Genomic DNA, 21,854 nt, shown 5'->3' with positions numbered 1-21,854 from the left:
GTGCTTCCATTCCCTTCCCTTGCTGGTAAATTGCCCACATTATCTCTCAGGGAATGGAACAGAGCCATGCTCAAGAGTATAGGGTCGGTGTAGGCAGCCCACTCTTCCCAGGTGGTGGAGGATGGTCACGAGGCCAGTGCAGTGTTTTCCAAGGCTCACCTTGGTACATAATCCAGGCCAGACATGGAGAGAGACTTTCCCAAGATCTGACAAATGAACTGCCCCCTGCTTCTTCAGACATAACACCTAACTGCCCACAGCCCGGGGGAGGACCATGGAGAGAATGGTATCAGAAGAGAAGAGGATACGTCTCCATCCCACACACCCCCTGCCCTTTGTATGGAAGTTTTATCTTTTAATATTTCAGAAAGGCCAATACCAAAGTCGTTGGGAACTGGGATGGAACAGAACTTGGCATTCCCGCCACCCTCTGCTGAGGTCTCTATTGCACAGGAGAGGCCAAGGACCACGTTTCCCAGAATGCACCTTTCCCCGAGGTTTCCAGGTTAGGTCGCTCATGAGAGATTTGGGCGAGTTTTGGAAGGGGAGGTCACTGTTCTCCAGAAGCAGTAGCAGGCAGATAACTGAGCAGCTGTGAATTTCACAGCAGCTTCCAGATAACTTCTTGAGAACTCCCTACCTCAGTGCTGCTGGCCGAAGTTGGTAGCAATAGCTTCCCTGACATTCTGTCTCCCTTTCCATCATCCCCTACATTTAGCTCTTTATATGGTCTACAGAGAGTGATTTCTGTTTTCGTCATTGAACCCTGATTATAACAGTAACTAAGCAAAATCTTGAAACTCCTAAATTAACAGATATCATGGGAGAAACACATATTTTTCACTTGTCTCACCTATATCCTGGGCTATAGGGAAACTCCAAAGGGCAAGGCCAGTTACAGGCACCATGTTGGTTAATGCAGCAAACAACAAACTTTGAAGACTTCTGAGTCTTCCATTCATCTTACTTATTCCTTATTTTTTAATCAATCTCTTCATATACATGATTTTAGAAACTCAAATGGTTTAGAGAAGCTTCGGATGAAATATAAAAAGCCGTCCCCCATGCGTGACATTATAAATTTGTCCAAACCCTTAGATACACACCACCAAGAGTGAATTGTAATGTAAACCAAGGACTTTATGTGAAAATGATGTGTCAGTGTGGGATCGTCAATTGTAACACACATACCACTCTAGTGTGGGGACGTTAATAATGCAGGAGGCTGTGCGTGTGTGGGGGCAGGGAGTATATGGGACATCTTTGTTCTCAGTTTTGCTAAGAACCTAAAAATGCTCTAAAAAAAAAATACCTCCATGCCACCTCTCCCAACTACAGTCCACTTGCCAAAGGTGGCCATTTTCAGCTTTGATTCTTCTTGATACATCTAAATAGCATGTCTCTACCACTCTTCCTTGGATCATCAACCATGGATATTTTTAAAAATTTAATTAATTGGGGCGCCTGGGTGGCGCAGTCGGTTAAGCGTCCGACTTCAGCCAGGTCACGATCTCGCGGTCCGTGAGTTCGAGCCCCGCGTCAGGCTCTGGGCTGATGGCTCAGAGCCTGGAGCCTGTTTCCGATTCTGTGTCTCCCTCTCTCTCTGCCCCTCCCCCGTTCATGCTCTGTCTCTCTCTGTCCCAAAAATAAATAAACGTTGAAAAAAAAAATTTTTTTTAATTTTAATTAATTTGTAAATTTACATCCAAGTTAGCATATAGTGCAATCATGATTTCAGGAGTAGATTCCAGTGATTCATCCCTATGTATAACACCTAGTGCTCATCCCAACAAGTGTCTTCCTTAGTGCCCCTTGCCTATTCAGCCCATCCCCCCCACCCACAGCCCCTCCAGCAACCCTCAGTTTGTTCTCTGTATTTATGAGTCTCTTATGTTTTGTTCCCCTTCTTCTTTTTATATTATTTTTGCTTCCCTTCCCTTATGTTCATCTGTTTTGTATCTTAAATTCCACACATGAGTGAAATCATATGGTATTTGTCCTTCTCTGACTGATTTGATTTGGTTAGCATTATTCTCTCTAGCTCCATCCACGTCATTGCAAATGGCAAGATTTTATTCTTTTTGATAGCTGAGTAATACTCCATTGTGTGTGTGTGTGCGTGTGCGTGCGTGCGCACACACACACACACACACACACACACACATCTTCTTTATCCACTCATCCGTCGACAGACATTTGGGCTCTTTCCATACTTTGGCTATTGTTGATAGTGCTGCTATAAACATTGGGGTGCAAGTGCCCCTTCAAAACAGCACACCTGTATCCCTTGGATAAATACCTAGTACTGCAATTGCTGCGTCATAGGGTAGTTCTATTTATAACTTTTTTGAGGAACCTAAATACTGTTTTCCAGAGTGGCAGCACCAGTTTGCATTCCCATCAGCAGTGCAAAAGAGATCCTCTTTCTCCACATCCTCACGAACATCTGTTGTTGCCTGAGTTGTTAATGTTAGCCATTCTGACTGCTGTGAGGTGGTATCTCATTGTGGTTTTGGTTTGTATTTCCCAGATGATGAATGATGTTGAGCATTTTTTCATGTGTCTGTTGGCCATCTGGATGTCTTCTCTGGAGAAGTGTCTGTTCATGTCTTTTGCCCATTTCTTCACTGGATTATTTGTTTATTGGGTGTTGAGTTTGATAAGTTCTTTATAGATTTTGGATACTAACCCTTTATCTGATATGTCATTTGCAAATATCTTCTCCCATTCTATAGGTTGCTTTTTAGTTTAGCTGATTGTTTCCTTCGCTGTGCAGAAGCTTTTTATCTTGATGAGATACCAATAGATCACTTTTGCTTTTGTTTCCCATGCCTCCAGAGACACGTTGAGAAAGAAGTTGCTGCAGCTGAGGTCAAAGAGGTTTTTGCCTGCTTTCCCCTCTAGGATTTTGATGACTTCCTGCCTTACGTTTAGGTCTTTCATCCATATTGAGTTTATTTTGGGGTATGGTATAAGAAAGGGGTCCAGGTTCATTCTAATGCATTTGCTGTACGGTTTTCCCAGCACCATTTGGATGTTCTTTCCTGCTTTGTCAAAGGTTAGTTGGCCATACATTTGTGGGTCCATTTCTGGGTTCTGTATTCTATTCCATTGACCTGAGTGTCTGTTTTTGTGCCAGCACCATGCTGTCTTGATGATTACAGCTTTGTAATACATCTTGAAATCCGGGATTGTGATGCCTCCAGCTTCACTTTTCTTTTTCAGGATTGCTTTGGCTCTTCGGGGTCTTTTCTGGTTCCATACAAATTTTAGGGTTATTTGTTCTAGCTCTGTGAAGAATGCTGGTGTTACTTTGATCGGGATTGCATTGAATATGTAGATTGCTTTGGGTAGTGTCTGCATTTTAACAATATTTGTTCTTCCAATCCATGAGTATGGAATATTTTTCCGTGTGTGTGTGTGTGTGTGTGTGTGTGTGTGTGTGTGTGTCTTCTTCAGTTTCTTTCACAAGCTTTCTATAGTTTTCAGTGTATAGATTTTTCACCTCTTTGACTAGGTTTATTCCTAGATATTTTGTGGGTTTTGGTGCGATTGTAAATGGGATTGATTCCTTGATTTCTCTTTCTATTGCTTTACAATTGTATAGAAATGCAACCGATTTCTGTACATTGATTCTATATCCTGTGACTTTGCTGACCTCATGCATCAGTTCTAGCAGTTTTTTTGTGGAATCTTTTGGGTTTTCCATATAGAGTATCATGTTATATGCAAAGAGTGAAAGTTTGACTTCCTCCTTGCCCATTTGGATGCCTTTTATTCCTTTGTGTTTTCTGATTGCTGAAGCTAGGACTTCAGTACTATGTTGAATAATAGTGGCGAGGGTGGACATCCCTGTCACGTTCCTGAACTTAGGGTGAAGTTCTCAGTTTTTCCTCATTGAGGATGAGATTAGCATTGGGTCTTTCAAGATCTTGAAATATCCTTCTATCCTTACTTTCTTGAGGGTTCTTTATCAAGAAAGGTGCTGTATTTTGTCAAATGCTTTCTCTGCATCTATTGAGAGGATCATGTGGTTCTTGTCCTTCCTTTTATTGATGTGAAGAATCACACTGATTGATGTGTGGATATTGAACCAGCCCTGCATCCCAGATATAAATCCCACTTGGTCATGGTGAATAATTCTTTTAATGTATTGTTGGATTTGGTTGGCTAGTATCTTATTAAGGATTTTTACATCCATGTTCATCAGGGAAACTGGTCTGTAGTTCTCCTTTTTAGTGGGGTTTTTGTCTGGTTTTGGAGTCAAGGTAATGCTGGCTTCATAGAATGAGTTTGGAAGTTTTCCTTCCATTTCTATTTTTTGGAACAGCTTCATAAGAATAGGTATTAACTGTTCTTTAAATGTTTGGTAGAATTCCCCTGGAAAGCCATCTGGCCCTGGACTCTTGTTTTGTTTGTTTGTTTGTTTGTTTGTTTGTTTTGTTTTTTTGGAGATTTTTTATTACTAATTTGATTTCTTTACTGGTTATAGGTCATTCAAATTTTCTATTTCTCTTTGTTTCAGTTTTGGTAGTTTATATGTTTCTAGGCATTTGTCCATTTCTTCCAGATTGCCCAATTTATTGGCATATAATTGCTCATAATATTCTCTTATTGTTTGTATCTCTGCAGTGTTGGTTGTGATCTCTCCTCTTTCATTCATGATTTTATCTATTTGGGTCCTTTCCTTTTTCTTTTTGATCAAATTGGCTAGGGGTTTATCAATTTTGTTATTTCTTTCAAAGAACCAGCTCCTGGTTTCATTGATCTGTTCTACTGTTTTGTGTATTTGTTTGTTTGTTTGTTTGTTTGTTTTTTTGGATTCAATAGCATTGATTTCTGCTCTAATCTTTATTATTTCCCCTGTTTTGCTGGTTTGGGGTTTTATTTGCTGTTCTTTTTCCATCACTTTAAGGTGTAAGGTTAGGTTGTGTATCTGAGATCTTTCTTCCTTCTTTAGGAAGGCCTGTATTGCTATATACTTCCCTCTTACGACCACTTTTGCTGCATCACAGAGTTTTGGGGCTGTGGTGTTATCATTTTCATTGGCTTCCGTGTACTTTTTAATTTCCTCTTTAACTTCTTGGTTAGACCGTTCATTCTTTAGTAGGATGTCCTTTAGTCACCAAGTGTTTGTTGTCTTAACAAATTTTTTCTTGTGGTTGATTTTGGGTTTCGTAGCTTTGTGGTCTGAAAATATGCACAGTATAATCTTGTTCTTTTTGTACTTGTTGAGGACTGATTTATGTTCCAAGTATGTGATCTATTCTGGAGAATGTTCCATGTGCACTCAAGAAGAATGTGTATTCTTCTTTAGAATCAAATGTTCTGACTATATCTGTTAAGTCCATCCAGTCTAGTGTGTCATTCAAAGCCATTGTTTCCTTGTTGATTTCCTGTTTAGATGATCTGTCCATTTGCCATAAGTGGGGATGTTGAAGTCCCCTACTATTATGGTATTATTATCAATGGGTTTCTGTATGTTTGTGATTAATTGACTTATATATTTGGGTGCTCTCATGTTGGAGCATAAATGTTTATAATTGTTAGATCTTCTTGGTGGATAGACCCCTTAGTTATAATATAATGCCCTTCTTCATCTCTTGTTAAAGTCTTTATTTTAAAATCTAGACTGTCTGACATAAGTATAGCTCCTCCGGCTTTCTTTTGGCAATGATTAGCATGATAGATGGTTCTCCATCCCCTTACTTTCAACCTGAAGGTGACTTTAGGTCTAAAATGGGTCTTTTGTAAACAGCCTATAGATGCATCTTGTTTTCTTATCCCTTCTGTTACCCTATGTCTTTTGATTAGAGCATTTAGTCCATTGACATTTAGAGTGAATACTGAAAGATATGAATTTATTGCCATTATGTTGCCTGTAGAGTTGGAGTTTCTGGTGGTGTTCTCTGGTCCTTTCTAGTCTTTGTTGGTTTTGGTCTTTTTTTGTTTTTGTTGTTTTCCATCTTTTCTCCCCTCAGAGAGTCCCCCTGCTAAAGTTTCTTGCAGGGCTGATTTAGTGATCATGAACTCCTTTAGTTTTTGTCTGGGAAACTTTTTATCTCTCCTTCTATTTTGAATGACAGCCTTGCTGGATAAAGAATTCTTGGCTGCACATTTTTCCAATTTTCCACATTGAATATATCCTGCCACTCCTTTCTGGCCTGCCATGTTTCTGTGCATAGGTCTGCTGCAAACCTGATCCGTCTTTCCTTGTAGACTAAGGACTTTTTTCCCCTTGCTGCTTTCATGATTCTTTCCTTGTCTGTGTATTTTATGAATTTGACTATGATATGTCTTGTTGATGGTTGGTTTTTGTTGAATCTAATTGGATGTCTCTGTGCTTCCTGGATTTTGATGTCTGTGTCATTCTTCAGGTTAGGAAAGTTTTCCACTGTGATTTGCTCACATAAAACTTCTACCCGTTTTTCTCTCTCTTCATCTTCTGGGACCCCTATGATTCAGATTTTATTCCTTTTTAATGAGTCACTGAGTTCTCTAATTCTTATATCATGCTCTTTTGCCTCAGTTTCTCTATTTTTTTCTGCTTCATTATTCTCCAAAAGTTTATACTCTATATCGCTGATTCACTGCTCTGCTTCATCAATCCTTGCTGTCATGGCATCCATTTGAGAGTGCGTCTCAGTTATAACATTGTTTAATTTCCTCCTGACTAGATTTTACTACTTTTATCTCCACAGAAAGGGATTCTATGCTTTTTTCAGCCCCAGCTAGTATTCTTATTATCATGATTCTAAATTCTGGTTCAGACATCTTGCTTTTACCTCTGTTGATTAAGCTGTCATATCTTCCTGTTCTTTCTTTTGGAGTGAATTCCTTCATTTCATCATTTTGAGGGAGAAAAAGAATTAATAAAATAAATAAACAAATTAAGCAATTAAAAACAACACAAAAAATCAAATGAAGGATGCTAGATCCTAGGTGTGTTTTGGTCTGGTTGTTGAAAGAATCTTGATAGAATAGACAAAAAAGGAAAAGAAAAGAGAAAAAAAGGAAAAAAAATCATTTGAAAATTTGAAAAAATGAATACAATTAAGGGCGCCTGGGTGGCTCAGTCGGTTGAGCATCCGACTTCAGCTCAGGTCATGATCTCACAGTTCGTGGGTTCGAGCCCTGTGTTGGGCTCTGTGCTGACAGCTTGGAGCCTGGAACCTGCTTTGGACTCTGTATCTCCCTCTCTCTACCCCCCTCCCCCCCCCCCCCCCCCCGCGCATGCTCTGTCTCTCTCTCTCCCCAAAATAAATAAAAACATTTTTAAAAATGAATACAATAAACTAGAATAAAATGAAATGATGAAAGTAAAAATAGAATTAGGAAAATTTACAAAGAAGTAAAAAATATAGTAGAGAAAAATTAAGAAAAATATGTTTTATGAAAATGGTAAATAAAAATAAATATTTTCCTCTTTCTGTATTGAAGAATAAGAAAAGGAAAAAATTTGAAATGATGGGCCAGCAAACAGAATGAAATATGATTGAAATTACATCCAGTTTCCCCTAGAAATCAAACTATGATGCACTTTATAGGCCATAAACTAGCAGGCAGAGAGATTTGTGGTGATCCTCTAGAGCACAGTTGGCCCAGTTGGGTGGGGCTTGGTGTAGTAGCTCCATTCTCCATAGATGGTGCTGCTTAGTTTACTGGGGTGGATCGTTGTTTCACGTATATGTGTGTACGCGCATGCACGGGAGGGGTCAAATGGCGTCACCCACCTACCCAGTCTCTAGTATCAGAACTCTGTACCCTCCCCAGCTGGCAATCAAGCACTCCTCCATTGTCTCAGGCTTCTGTCCATTCCCCACTTCTACACTGTCCGCGACCAAGCCATCGTCCTGCTAGGTGGCACCTCCCTCCTGAGTTTTATCTCAGATGGGGCTGAGATAAAACTCACTTCTGAGGGTCCTGCAGTTTTGACCCGCTCAGACCTTCTGGGGATGAGTCTCCATGAGCTGGCCCACCCCCCAGAATGTTCGTTCACATGACCGCACTGCTGCAGATGCCCAGAGACTGTGGCTGGGTACTAGCCTGCCCCAGAGAAAGTTCACAGGATCGTGTAGCAGCAGTGTTTCAGGGATTATGGGAAATCACAGCACACATCTGGCACCAGGCTTCACCCTTAACATCCTTGTTCCAACACCAACAAACTTGGCTGTTCTCCACGGTCCACTGGAAGCTTTGCCTGTGGGGAGGCCACACAGCCTCTACCAAATGTCCTCTCAGCAGGGGAACCGCCTCTGCCTGTGTTGCCCAAAGACCCCTCGAACCCTGCTGTGTGCTCCTGGGAATTCGCCCTTCCCACCAGAGCTCTGCCAGGTATCAAGCTGCAGAGTCACAGACTCTGTGCTCCCCTGTTTATAGAGTCTTAATGGTATTTAAACCCTCTCCTTTCTCCCTTTCGTGTTCAGTCCTTTATAGGTGTTGCCACTCTTTCTCTTTCTCTCCAGCTATTTTCAGGAGGAGTGCTTTTCCTGTACTTTCCCACCCCACATCTCTGTCCTCTCCTCACAAGCAAAAACAGCTCCCTGCCCTCCAAAGTTCTCTCTCCCCGAGTTCCCCTCTCCACGCCACATACCTGCTGAGTTCTGTGGTTCATGTTGTGCAGGTTGTTGTGTGAATCCTCAGATCAGTTTTCTAGGTGTGTAAGATGGTTTGGTGTTGATCTAGCTGCATTTCAGGGATGAGAGAGGCAAAACAACAACAACAACAACCATGGATATTAATGCTTGACTTCCCACTTCATTAAATGAGATTTTACTCTTTTGTCTGTCAGTAGATCTGTTGGGGGTTGGCTGATCTAGCCAGTCTTGGCTGGCTAAACCAGCTTTAAGCTGTGGGCCCAGCTGAACTTGGCTCTTTGCTACAAGTTGGGCTCAAGTCTGCTTAACATGGATTCATGCTAGAGTCCAAGGTGAAGAGGCAGGAGCTCTTCTCAGGGGCAGGGAAGCTCTTCTCATGATGACAAAGGCTCAAGAGAGTAGGCTCAGCTGTGCAAACCCCTACCAACATTGGCCAAAGTACATCGCACAGCCAAAGTCAAGGGTGAAGAGGTGTACTCTGTCTCTACTTGTAGGAACTGCAAAGTCATATGGCAAAGGGTGTGGATAATAGAGAAGGGTGAGGGATTGGGGCCATTTATTTGATCTACCATACTTTCCTTAATTATATTTTGTTAACAGTCCTCTCCGTGAGTCACACAGTATGTTAGCTCAAATAATACCACAACACAGCCTTGTCTGATGGTTGCCTTCTTTTAAGTGGCTGGTAATCATTTGACGATTAGTTTCTTTAATCTCAAGATTGCACGGGGTTCTGAGAAAGAATTTTGTGAGCTGGTTTAGGTTTGGAGGATGAAAAACTTGGGGTTCAGGTTCTTTAATATAATGCTTGAAACACCCTTGTCCTTATTCCCTTCTATGTAGTGAAGTCTATCTTCAGATGGTGTGTGGACAGTGTGTTGCTACAGAAGCATCATTTGATCTGCCCGGATGATTACTACAGTGACACCGTACCATTTTGCTCTGCACCTAAAGGTAATGCTTCTGTACTCTGTTCGAGCCTTTGGTATCATTCCAGGGGTGTTCTGTAGCAGGACTGCACGGGCCACCTTGGCTGCCATTTCCCCACGGATTTTTTTCCCCTTTCGTTTAATTTGATAATGACTATTGGGAGGGTCAGTTCTAAGCATTCCACTTCCTCTCTAACTCCCTAACACCTGCAAGACCAAAGTCTCAACTCCTCAGGGTGGAATATACATTCTTCTTAGCTGCTCAACACCGAGAGATATGAAAATGTTTAGAAAAGTAGCTGGAGGCACCTGAGTGGCTCAGTTGGTTAAACATCTGACTCTTGATTTCAGCTCAGGTCATAGTCTCGTAGTTTGTGAGCTCGAGCCCTGCGTCAGACTGAGCACTGACAGCATGGAGCCTGCTTGGGATTCTCTCTCCCCCCCTCACCTTTCCCCTGCTCACACTCACTCCCCCTCTCTCACAAAAGAAAAGTGGTTGAATGAACCAAGAGAGGGAGGGTCTGAAAACCTAGATAAGTAAGGGAGCAAATTCCTGGCGGAGTCACAACATGGACCGTGGGGGTTTTCCATACCCCATGTAGGAAAAGAACAACTTTTTTTCCTTTAATGAGTATGGTGGGAAGACTGAGTAGGGAGCCAGAGAACAATGTGTATGTGATGTTGAGCCGGTTTCCTGTAATGTGGGAGGCAAGATCTTTTGAGAGTGAGTGGGGTGGGACCTTGGTTGTGGGTTTAAGCAGGGAGGTGGACTTTTGGGAGAGTCAGTGTATGGACAGGGGGAAGTTGCTCTGTGGATTCCGTGGCCGCATATCAGGATGGCCCAGCGGTACCAGGCTTGGAAGATGCGCTCGCCAGCCACCCAGTCTGAGGCTTTGGAGCCAAGAAGGGCATTTGGGGTGGGAAGGTTGTGATCCAGAGAATCAAGGGTGCTGATGAGAACAGAGTTCCATTGGCGACCTGAGCTGCACAGAGAAGGCAGACCAGAGAGAGGTAGCAGAATTAAGTGTCACGCGATACCAAGCCACTTAATATTGTGAAGGTAGTTGGAAATTCGGTGTTATGCAGATGAATAAGGATAGAGTTAACACGTATTGAGGATTTACCAAGTTTTGCACCGCTGCCAGTTTCATTGCATTCTTGCTAGCAATGAGCGTTCTCCTTTAACCTTTTGGGGATGAACTTATACGTATACAAAACTAATACAAACTTTGATTTCTCCTGTGAACTGTTTGAAAAGCAAGTTCACACACAGGGTTTATGTACCTGCGTTAGAGGCGGACAGGCAGGCAGCGATCTACTCATGTTCTTTGACCATGTTTGACAATCAAACAAATACTGTAACATTCTCTTCCTAAGTCTCGAGTACGTAGAATAAGTCCCAGGGATAATTTATATGCTGAAGAGCAATTATATCTAGTATAATAAATGTGAAAGTTGAGGAAAAAGTCTCAAAGTGGCTTTGGTGGTTTTATTTAGGCATCTTAGAAATGTCCACTTCATCTGTGGGAGCTTTCAGTTTGGTTCTTTGGTGCCGCAGGCGTCTCTGTCCCTGGATGTTCAAAACTCACATTCAGTTGTGAGAAGCGTTCTGTCCCAAAGAAGCACCTGACCAAGAAGCTTGAAGATCCCTGCAGGAAGATGCTCACTAAGTCTGACGAGGAGCTGGACTACACTGTGGACAGCCTGACGTGGGACTCATCTTTAGAGGCCAAGCGCAAGACTGTCCAGGTTGGTGTGGAAGCCTGGGCGCGGTGGGGTGTGGGGGCAGTGGGCACAGGGAGGTTGTGGGGGTTGGGGAAGGAGTTCCAGGTGACACAGGATGTTGTGGATCCACAGCGAAATAGGGGGGAGGATTTGCACTGATTACCCGTGGGTCGTGCGGCTGGCCAAATGCCAGCACACCCAGTCCCCCTGCCTGTCGTTGACTCTCTATTTTGTGTGTGTGTGTGTTTCAAAGAAAACAGGTCCACCCAAGAATAAGAATTGGATGAACCACCTACCTGTGCCCCAGAGAGAACTGGAGCGACTTCTGCTTGCCAGAATGGACAGTCGGATCCACTTCCTTAAAAACCCCCGGTTTTTCCCTCCTAACACTCCACGTGGAGGCACGTCTCTCCTCTTTCCTCCGAAGAAGCCAGCGCTGACAGGAGACCTCCAGAGTGGAGAGCCAGTGGAGAGGTGGGTCTTTCCCTGACTTGTATGATCAGAAAGTCAGACCCGTTGGAGGACACAGAAGGTCCTGGGTCTGGCCTGGATCCTAGAGGATCCTAGACTTTTGGGGGACAGGGTGTCAGTATCAGAGCAGAGCAGGGCTTCCGGGCTCCCCGGCTCCCCACAGGCCTGGCCTTCGGACATCCCCCAGAGGCCTGGACTGTGCTTTTCTGACCTGCCGGGGGTTTGAGGAATCGGGTTAGTGTTGGTCCTCTGCTCACATCTGAACAGTCTTGGTCAGATGGGAGGAATCTCTGTAGCCACATGTTCTTCTGTTGCACTCCTATGTCTTGGAATAGAAACTCAAGAATAAAAATACTTAAAATTTGATTAATGACAAATAACAAACATACATTGTGATTTTCTTTCAGTGAGTGCCTTTGGCTTATTTCATTAATTGTCCTCATGAAGGGAGTGAATTGCTTTATGAGTTCATAGTTTTAATGGACTTAAAACTATTTAAGATTTATAAGTCAAATATCTTTTTATTAAGAAAAATTAGAAAATTAATATTTTCAAAGAAAACCAGCACCCATATTAAAAACCCAGTTTAGGATGTTGCTATGTGAGCTTCCAAAGCTGAAGCCTTCTATGCATATTGAAAATGAAACACGCAGCTGTACGTATCTTCACAAAGATTCTATCGTGGGGTAAAATTATTTTGTAACCTGCTTCAACAACAGGAACAAAATCCAGTAAATGACATCTTGTGAATATCTCTGATGGTTTGGGTATATTTATTTAAAAAAACAATTTTTTTTAACGTTTATTTGTTTTTGAGAGACAGAGAGAGAGGCAGAGCATGGGCAGGGGAGGGGCAGAGAGAGAGGGAGACAGAATCTGAAGCAGGCTCCAGCTCTGATCTGTCAGCACAGAGCCCGATGCGGGGCTTGAACCCAAGAACCGTGAGATCATGACCTGAGCCGAAGTCGGGTGCTCTACCGACTGAGGCACCCAGGCGCCCCGGTTTGGGTGTATTTATTTTACATGAAGCACATGGATGAAATTAACAGCTTTTCTCCCCTCTTTTGCCCTCCCACAGTTGTGCTGATACTCCAGTGTTTCTTGCTAAACCATCAATCGCATTTTTCACAGATTATGAAGTTGGGCCAGTTTATGAGGTAAAAATCTTATTTCTTGGGGCACCTGGGTGGCTCAGCACGTTAAGCTTCTGACTCTTGATCTCAGCTCATGTCTTGATCTCAGGGTTGTGAGTTCAAAGCCCTGTGTTGGGTTCCATGCTGGCCATAGAGCTTACTTAAAACAAAAATCTTATTCCCTTACAGCTCCCACTTCATCAGCTTCCTTATTTTTTTAAAGTGGTTCATGGAATTTTAAAACTATATACAAAATTAGGGAGAAGACTGGGGTAAGCTTTTCCTTATTTCTTGAGGTAAGCCTGTATTGCTGTATGTTTCCCTCTTAGAACCACTTTCACTGCATCCCAAAGATTTTGGACCATTGTGTTTTCATTTTCATTTGTCTCAGTCTATTTCTTTTATTTCCTCTTTGATTTCTTCATCGTCCCACTGGTTGTTTACTAGCATGTTATTTAGCCTCCACGTGTTTGCGTTTTTTCTAGCTTTTTTCTTGTAATTGATTTCTAGTTCCGTACTGTCATGGTTGGAAAAGATGCCTTAATATGACTTTACTCTTCTCAAATTTATTGAGAGTTGTTTTGTGGCTTAACATGGGCTCTATCCTGGAGTATGTTCCATGTGCATTTGAAAAGAATGTGTATTCTGGGGCTCCTGGGTGACTCAGTAAGTTAAGCATCTGACTTTGACTCAGGTCATGATCTCACAGCTTGTGAGTTCGAGCCCTGCGTGGGGCTCTGTGCTGACAGCTCAGAGCCTGGAGTCTGCTTCGGATTCTGTGTCCCCCTCTCTCTCTCTGCCACTCCCCTGCTTGTGTTCTCTCTCTCAAAATAAATAAACATTTTTTAAAAGTCCTCTACTATTATCATATTACTGTCAATTTCTCCCTTTATTTCTGTTAATATTTGCTTTGTATATTTAGATGCCCCAATATTGGGTATATAGATATTTACAATAGTTATATCTTCTTATTATATTGATCCCTTTATCGTTATGTAATGCCCTTCTTTGTCTCTTGTTACAGTCTTTGTTTTAAGGTCTGTTTTTCCTGATATAAGTATTGCTACCCTGGCTTTTTTTTTTCTGGCTTCCATTTTCACAGAATATATTTTTCCCTTCCTTAACTTTCAGTGTGTATGTGTCTTCAGATCTGAAGTGAGTCTCTTGTAGGCAGCATAGAGAGGGGTGTTGTTTTTTTTTTTTAAATCTATTTGTCACCCTGTGTCTTTTGATTGGAGCATTTAGACCATTTACATTTAAAGTAATTATTGATAAGTCTGAACTTACTGTCATTTTGTTAATTGTTTTCTGGTTATTTTGTAGCTCTTTTCTGTTCTTTTCTTCTCTTGCTATCTTTCCTTGTGATTGTTTTCTTTCATGTTATGCTTGGCTTTCTTTCTCTTCGTTTTTCTGTGTATCATAAAAGATTTTTGATTTGCGGTTAACCTGAGGCTCATATATAACATCCTAAGTATATAGCAGTCTATATTAAGTTCATGGTCACTTAAGTTTGAATACATTGTAAAAGAACTTCATTTTTGCTCTCCCCTCCACATTTTATATATGTTACCATATTTAACATCTTTTTATTTTGTGAGTCCTTAGCTAATTTTTTAGATATAATTGATTTTACTTCTTTTGTCTTTTCAACTTCATACAAGCTTTATAAGTGATGACTCCACTACTTTTACTGTTTGCTTACTCTTACTCCTAAATTTTTTTCCTCTCATCATTTTATTTCTAATTATGACTTTTTCTCCGCTCAAAGAAGTCCCTTTCATATTCCTTCTGAGGACTATTTGGTGGTGATGGACTCCTTTCACTTTTGTTTTTCTGGGAAGCTTTTTATCTCTCCTTCAATTCCGAGTGATAACCTTGCTGGGTAGGATAGTCTTTGTTGTACGTTTTTAACGTTCAACATTTTGAATGTGTCATGCCACTCCCTTCTGGCCTGAAAAGTTTCTGCTGAAAAATCAGCTGATAGGCTTATGGGGTTTCCTTTGTAGTGCCTGGTTGCTTCTCTCTTGTTGCTTTTAAAATCCAGTCTTTATTTTTAATCTTAGACATTTTAGTCATTACATGTCATGGTGTGGACCTCCTCGGGTTCGTCTTGTTTGGAGCTCTCTGTGCTTCCTGAACCTGGATGTCTCTTTCTTTCCCCAGTCTGGGATATTTTCAGCTATTATATCTTCAAGTAAATTTTCTGCCCCTTTTTCTCTTCTCTTTCTGGGACCCCTGTAATGTGAGTATTTGTTCACTAGATGTTGTCTGAGGGATCCCTTAACCTGCTCTCCTGTATCTTTTTCTTTCCTTTTTGCTGTTCAGCGTGGTTGCTCTCCATTACCCTGTCTTCCAGATTGCTAATCATTCCTCTGTATCTGCCAATCTGCTGTTGGTTCTCTCCAGTGCATTTTTCACTTCGGTTATTGTATTCTTCAATTCTGGTTTCTTTTTATATTTTCTTTCTCTGGGCTGAAGTTTTCACTGAGTTTCTCCACCCTCCTCTCCAGCCTGGTGAGCATCTTTATGACCATTACTTTGAGCTTTTTATCAGATACATTGTTTATCGATGTTTCATTTAGTTCTTTTTCTGAGGCTTTGTCTTTTTCTTTCTTTGGCACGTATTCCCGTCTCATTTTGCTTGACTTTCTGTGTTTGTGTGACTTAGGTGGAACAGCTGTTTCTAAACTTGAAGGGATAATCTTGTATATGGTTGTCCTCTGTGTAGACGGTGTGTGCCTGGCGACTGTCGAGTGCAGGAAGGCTGGCAATGCTGGCTTCATCTTTGGCGCTCCATCGTGTTCACGTTCGTCAGGTGACCGCTCTCGGGGCTACGTGTTCCAAGCCCCCTGGAGACTAATATATACACGTTAGAAATGCCCACCAAGGCTGGGATGGAGGGAAGCTTGCTTCTGTTAGAGATCTGTTAGAGATAACATAGTCTTTTTCCTTCCTTCCCCCCACCTCTGCTTTCCTTTAATTTTAAAGACAGAGAGAGCAAGTGGAGGAGAGGGGCAGAGGGAAAGAGAGAGAGAGAGAGAGAGAGAGAGAGAATGAGAATCTTCAGCAGGCTCTATGCTCAGTGCAGACCCCGACGTGGGGCTCAATCCCACCACCCTCAGGATTTTGACCTGAGCCAAAATCAAGAGTTGGGTGCTCAACCCACCGAGCCACCCAGGCGCCCCAGTCCTGATGCGCAGGTGGCACCATGAGATCTAATTAAAGGCCAGCTGTCAATTAGGTATATGCAGACCCTTTGAAGTGCATGTGAACCCTTTGATCTCACTACAGTGCCCTTTTGCACACCCCTTCGCTTTATAAAATCTGGGGACTAAGGTCCAGACATTGTGGAAAGTAGCCATGTGGCAGCTGCCTGAATCATTGGCCCCCGGATTCCCCCTGTCAGTAAGTTACCCTGGATAAAACTCTATAAATTGCGTGGGTTCACCTGCTTTGTTTTCTGGTCACAAAGCACCTTCTCAGTTTGGAAGATATTTTACTGTCCCTTCCCCACCTTCTCACGGGCTGGCTGGTCAGAGCTGTGGCTGTCATGGGCAGGGGGTTCCGGGGTACTCCATGCTGGAACTGTCCTGGGGAGATGGCTGGAGCTGAAGTCGGTGCCGTCTGGGGGTGGTCCTGGAACTCTCTGTGCAGAGGTCACCCTGGCAGGACGGCTAAAGGTGAAGTGGGTACAGGCTGAGATGTCCCAGGGCATCTGCATGGGAGTGCCCTTAGGGGCATCTGGAGCTGAAGCAGGCACGGACCAGGAGACCCTGGATGGTCCAGGAAGGGGCACCCCTGCGAGGTGGCTGGAGCTGAGGCATGGCATGGGCTCGAGTTTCCTAGGATACTCTGCACAGGAACACCCTGGTGGGGCGGCTGGAGCTGAGGTGGGCACGGGCCAGGGGGTGCCAGGGTGCTTTGTGCCGGGGGTGACCCGGCAACTCTGGCACAGTGGTGGTGGCAGCCTGGGGTGTTCCGGGATGCTTTGCATTTGTGATGGCTGGAGTTGCAGTGAGCGCTGACCAGGGGTGTCTCAATATGCACTGTGTTGGGGCCGCGGTGGTGGGATAGCCGGGGCTCATATGTGCTAGGGGAGGTGGCAGGCCAGCTCTGGTGCCCAGACCCTGCTCTTGGCTGTGTAATTCGGCTGGAGGAGGAGTGCTAACTGCAGGGCTCGCCAGCCGGAGAGTTTCAGCAGCTCCCACTGTCCGGCAGAGTCCTAAGGCTGGATCCTTTATATTCTAGTTGCCCTGTTCAACTACTGCTTTTTTTTTTTTTTTAACTGTGCCTTCAATCTCCTCCCTCCCTGCTGCAGTTTGCGGCATTGGGGGTAGGGGTTCCCGCTGTGACTGATCCCCATCTCTCTTGCCGTTCTCTGTGTGGTCTGTCTCCTGTCATGGAGCAGCTGTTCAGTTGGCCCTTCTTCAGGAGGAATTTCACTGTAAATAGGTGGAGGGTTAGAGCGTCTGTGGAAGAGGTGAGTTCTGGGTCTTCCCACGTTGTGGTCTTGGACCAGAAGCCCCTCAACCTACTTTTTAAGAAGGCCCTTTATTTGTCGAAGCTGTAGTTTCGTGAATCCTGGATTTGGCTGATTGTATCATTGTGGTGACACGAAACACGTTCCTTTGTTCCTATTTCTATAAACTTAGAGTTCGATGTAGACATTTGATTAGATTCGTGTTCAGTTTTTTTTTCTTTTCCTGGCAAGAATAATACTTTGGTGGCGCTATGTATTTCCTACTATATCCCATCTGGAGGCGTGCATCTGCTTTTCCTATTACCAGGAAAGAATGGTTTTGGGTGCTGCGAGCCTGAACCGTCATTTATGAAGTTTTTTATCAACCTTTCTTGTAGTGGCCTTAGAAGCCTTAGATGATTATTACCTAGATCCATTTTTTTTAAACAAAATTAAGGGTTATAAAATGGTGATTTCTAATTCTGTTACTCCTTCTGCATTTGTTGGCTGTGATTCTCTATTTAAAAAGAAACCTTCTGGGGCGCCTGGGTGGCTCAGTCGGTTGAGCGTCCGACTTCGGCTCAGGTCATGATCTCACGGTCCGTGAGTTCGAGCCCCGCGTCGGGCTCTGTGCTGACAGCTCAGAGCCTGGCGCCTGCTTCAGATTCTGGGTCTCCCCCTCTCTCTGCCCCTCCCCTGCTCATGCTCTGCCTCTCTTTGTCTCAAAAAGAAATAAAAACATTAAAAAATTAAAAAAAAAATAAAATAAAAAGAAACTTTCTTTCACTTCATGCTCCTTTCCCCTCTTCCTTATGCTCTCCTTCCCCGACAAGTAACTATTTTCATTAGTTTGGGTTCTTCCATTGTTGCTTTTTGGAATCATAAGCAAATATATGCATGTACTTGAACCCCCTCTCCTTCTTACTGTCCTCTGCACCTTGCTTGTTTCACTTAACAGCATATACAGTGATCCCTCTGAGAGTAGTTATAGGGACTCTCCTGATTCCTTTTCCCTAGCCTCCTTCATTTTCATTCTCATCTCCACCATCCTAGGGAATCAGACGGAGACTCAGCTTAGTAGCCGCCAACTCTGCTCACCAGATGCAAAGACTGCCAGGCCTAATCGTGGCAAGTTCTTTCACACACATGTGTATTGTACTTTAGAGTTTAAAGAGCAGTCCATTATTCTTTATGAGCTCTCAAGCACCCAGGGCAAAAGCGGGCAAACATGTCAGTCTTATGTGTTAAACGTTAAAGCAATTTTTTTCTAATTCCTTAAATGTAACAGTGATATATTCTCTTTTGGACCTCTGTGTCTGGTCATCAGATTTCAAGGACAGTTGCAGAAGTTGGCAAAGACTCCAAGAAGGGGGGTAAAAATAATTTCAGTTGGGGGGGGGGGTGGAATAGGGCAGAGAAAGAGCTGCTCAGGGCCGTGTGACAGACCCTTATGCAGGACTGGAAGGTGCCATCTGTGGAAGCCTGTAGATGAGGTGGTCACAGACTGCCATGGACCAGTCCTCCCTCCTGCCTTTGCCTGGTCCTCTAGGGCTCATCCCTTTCCTACTGCTGAGTTGTCACTTCTCTGGAAAGTCACCCTGACTTTTCCCGACTAGATTAAATGTCCTGATTGCAGGCCCTTCTCCCACCATTTGCTCTTTGGTGGCACAATTTTATGTTTATCTTTCCCACTAGACTGTAAGCCCAACAAGGGCAGGAATTATTTCTAGGCTTGCGTTATTTTATTTTCAGTGCTCAGCATATAGTAGTTCCTCAGTAAATATGTATGGACTAAATTACATAAATACTCAAATATGGGTCTACCTCTTGGCCTTGCCTACCCCTGATAAATCAAGAACAAATGAAAGGTGTCATATTTTACTAAAAAAAAAAAAAAAAAAAAAAGCCAAGTGTGTGTGTGTATGTGCAGGGGAGAGAGAAAATAACTTATAAGGGGTTTTGATAAGTTAGTGAATAACAGCCCACAAGTGGATTAGTAAGGTATTTATTCCTTTAGAACATTGCAGGGTGCCTGGGTGGCTTAGTTGGTTAAGCATCCGACCCTTGATTTCGGCTCAGGTCATGATCTCATGAGTTCGAGCCCTGCGTCAGGCTCTGTGCTGACAGAGCAGAGCCTGCTTGGGATTCTCTGTCTCCCCTTCTCTCTGCCCATCCCCCACTCATGCTGCCTCTTTCTTTCTCTCTCTCTCTCCCTCTTTCTCACAATTAATGAATTTAAAAAAGAAGGTTGCTAAGGATGAAAAAATGTTTAAATATATGGGGATGTATATGTATAATAATGTTAAAAAGTAAAGTACAACATAATATGACTGTGTAAAATTGAGTACATGTGGCTGGAAGGAGCCACCCATGGTACACAAAGAATCATACATAATTAGTACATTTCAGAGAAGAATTTATGGTTATAAGTTTTTCATAAACTTTATATTGATGAAACATCTTAAATTTTGAAAATATATGGATGAGAATTAGGTTTTTCACTGTTGCAGAAAGAAGTTACAAATAAGGAAAGGGAGTGCTAGAATCAGCTCTTGGGTGCTGAGTTGTAGTCAGAGATACAAATAATGGATTTGTGGTTTCGAAATGTGTTTATGTATTACACATACAGGTGGATACATACAAGAATGAATATAGATGTGTGTGAATGCATAAGTTAGTACACTTGCATGTATTTCCTAGTTGCAGCTACTGAGAGGAACAGAAATCGTGGCATCCTAGCAGCACTTAGCATACCTAGTGTCCACATCTTGGTTTCTAAGTACCATTCTCCAATAAAGGGCACTAGGGCTCCTTGGTACATTAGTTAATTCCAGGGCTGAGACAGGGGAAATATGTGACCCTAGAACATCTTGTGGTGCCATAAAGTGTAAGGAAGTGATGAGAGAAAGAAAAAGAGGGACAGGAAGGGGGGGCATATCAAAAGGACACAGAGCTCTCAATGGCCAAAGTTGAAACATTTCAAACAACAAAGTAAATGATAATGGTATTCAGATTGTAACCCAAAGAATAAAATAAAGTCCATGAATCATACTGAATAAGTAAACATCTTAATAAATAAATGGAGGAGAAGGGATGACTCTTTGTTACGGAAGGATTCTAAGTTAGTTTAAAACATTTTTGTAATTTTAAAGTAATCTCCATACCCAGTGTGAGACTTAAACTCACAGCCCCGAGGTCGAGAGTCGCAGGCTCCACCAACTAAGCCAGCCAAGTGGCTCAGAATAATTCTAATTAATACATAGAAAGAATGAAAGAAATAAAAAAGTTACCATTAAATATCACACTGATAAAATCTGCAGGCAGGATATACCAATAGATGATAAAATTGGGGGTAAAAGTTTTAGCAGAAACAGATGATTGCATAGTCTCTCCCCAAATACTTTGTAATTACAAAGGAAAAATAGTAACTGTGCCATGGCAAATCATGGCAGATAGGACTTTGACCAAATGATTAATTTTAACATCACTGCTAGTATGTATCATATACCTCCAATATGACATACTGAGAAGGGCACATCACTTGTATGATATTCTTGTAAATAATGCATAACCTCAATGTAATCATGAGTAAACATCAGACCAACCCAACTGAAGACCATTCTAGAAGGACATTGCACAGAATAACTGACCAGTGCTCTCTAAAATGCTTAAGGTCATGGACAACAAGGAAAGACTAAGGAACTGTCACAGATCCTAGGAGATTAAAAAGACATGGGAACCTAATGGAATTTCAGGTTTTGGATTTGATCCAGCAATGGAAAAAGGAAGTTAGTGGACAAATTGGAAAAGTTTACATAGATTCTTTAGTTAATATATTGTAGCAAGCTTAATTTCTTAGATTTGATCATAGTTCTCTTGTTATGAAAATGTTAACATAAGGAGAAGCTGAGTGAAGACCATATGGGAATTCTCTGGATTATTTTTTACAGCTCTTATAAGTCTAGTATCTCAAAACCAAGTGTTAGAAACATACATGTATTAGGCAGATTTCCAGTTATGGCCGTATTATAACTAGATAACCTGAAGAATAGGAATCTACAAGAAATGAAAAATTCTAGAACTGAAATTACTCAATGGAAGGGCTTACCAGCAAATTAGACACAAATGAAGATAATACTTACAAGGAGGTCAGTAGAAATGATCCAAACTAAAACACAAAGGGAAAAAAGAAGAAAAAATACAGAAAGTGGCATTTAAAAATATGGGACCTAGTAAGCAGGTCTATTGTGTAATTGGGAGGAGAGAGAGCATGGGGGCAGCAGCAGGGTTGGAAAACTCAGTGGATGACAGTGACCAAAAAGTAATGAAGACATCAAGCCATAGAGTAAAACACTAACAACCCTAAGCAGAGTAAAATAAAAGAAAATCATACCCAGGCATATTATAGTAAAATTCTGTTCTAAACCAAAGAAAAGTTAGGGGAAACCCAAACTTAAAGCATCGGGAGAAAAAAGACCCACCACCTTCTAATGGAAATGTTTGAAGCTAGCAAATACTTGGAAGCTTCAAAGTGATGAAA

The 21,854-nt window shown here is 42.3% G+C and overlaps 1 protein-coding gene across 2 annotated transcripts in view; it reads left to right on the top strand.

Annotated features, from left to right (window-relative positions):
• The window catches only part of DLEC1 (DLEC1 cilia and flagella associated protein), a 91,520-nt gene that overhangs the window by 15,755 nt on the left and 53,911 nt on the right, over positions 1 to 21,854 (top strand). For both annotated transcript variants that reach the window (XM_043595742.1, XM_043595741.1), the window contains exons 3-6: positions 9,441 to 9,551; positions 11,085 to 11,275; positions 11,505 to 11,725; positions 12,801 to 12,879. In XM_043595742.1, the coding sequence (XP_043451677.1) occupies positions 9,441 to 9,551; positions 11,085 to 11,275; positions 11,505 to 11,725; positions 12,801 to 12,879 (602 nt within the window). The remainder of the gene's footprint in view (positions 1 to 9,440; positions 9,552 to 11,084; positions 11,276 to 11,504; positions 11,726 to 12,800; positions 12,880 to 21,854) is intronic.

The sequence above is a fragment of the Prionailurus bengalensis genome, chromosome C2 (assembly GCF_016509475.1).
Source record: "Prionailurus bengalensis isolate Pbe53 chromosome C2, Fcat_Pben_1.1_paternal_pri, whole genome shotgun sequence".
Taxonomy (NCBI): Eukaryota; Metazoa; Chordata; class Mammalia; order Carnivora; family Felidae; genus Prionailurus; species Prionailurus bengalensis.
The sequence above is the reverse complement of the archived record's forward strand: the minus strand, read 5'-3'. Positions and strand labels throughout refer to the sequence as shown.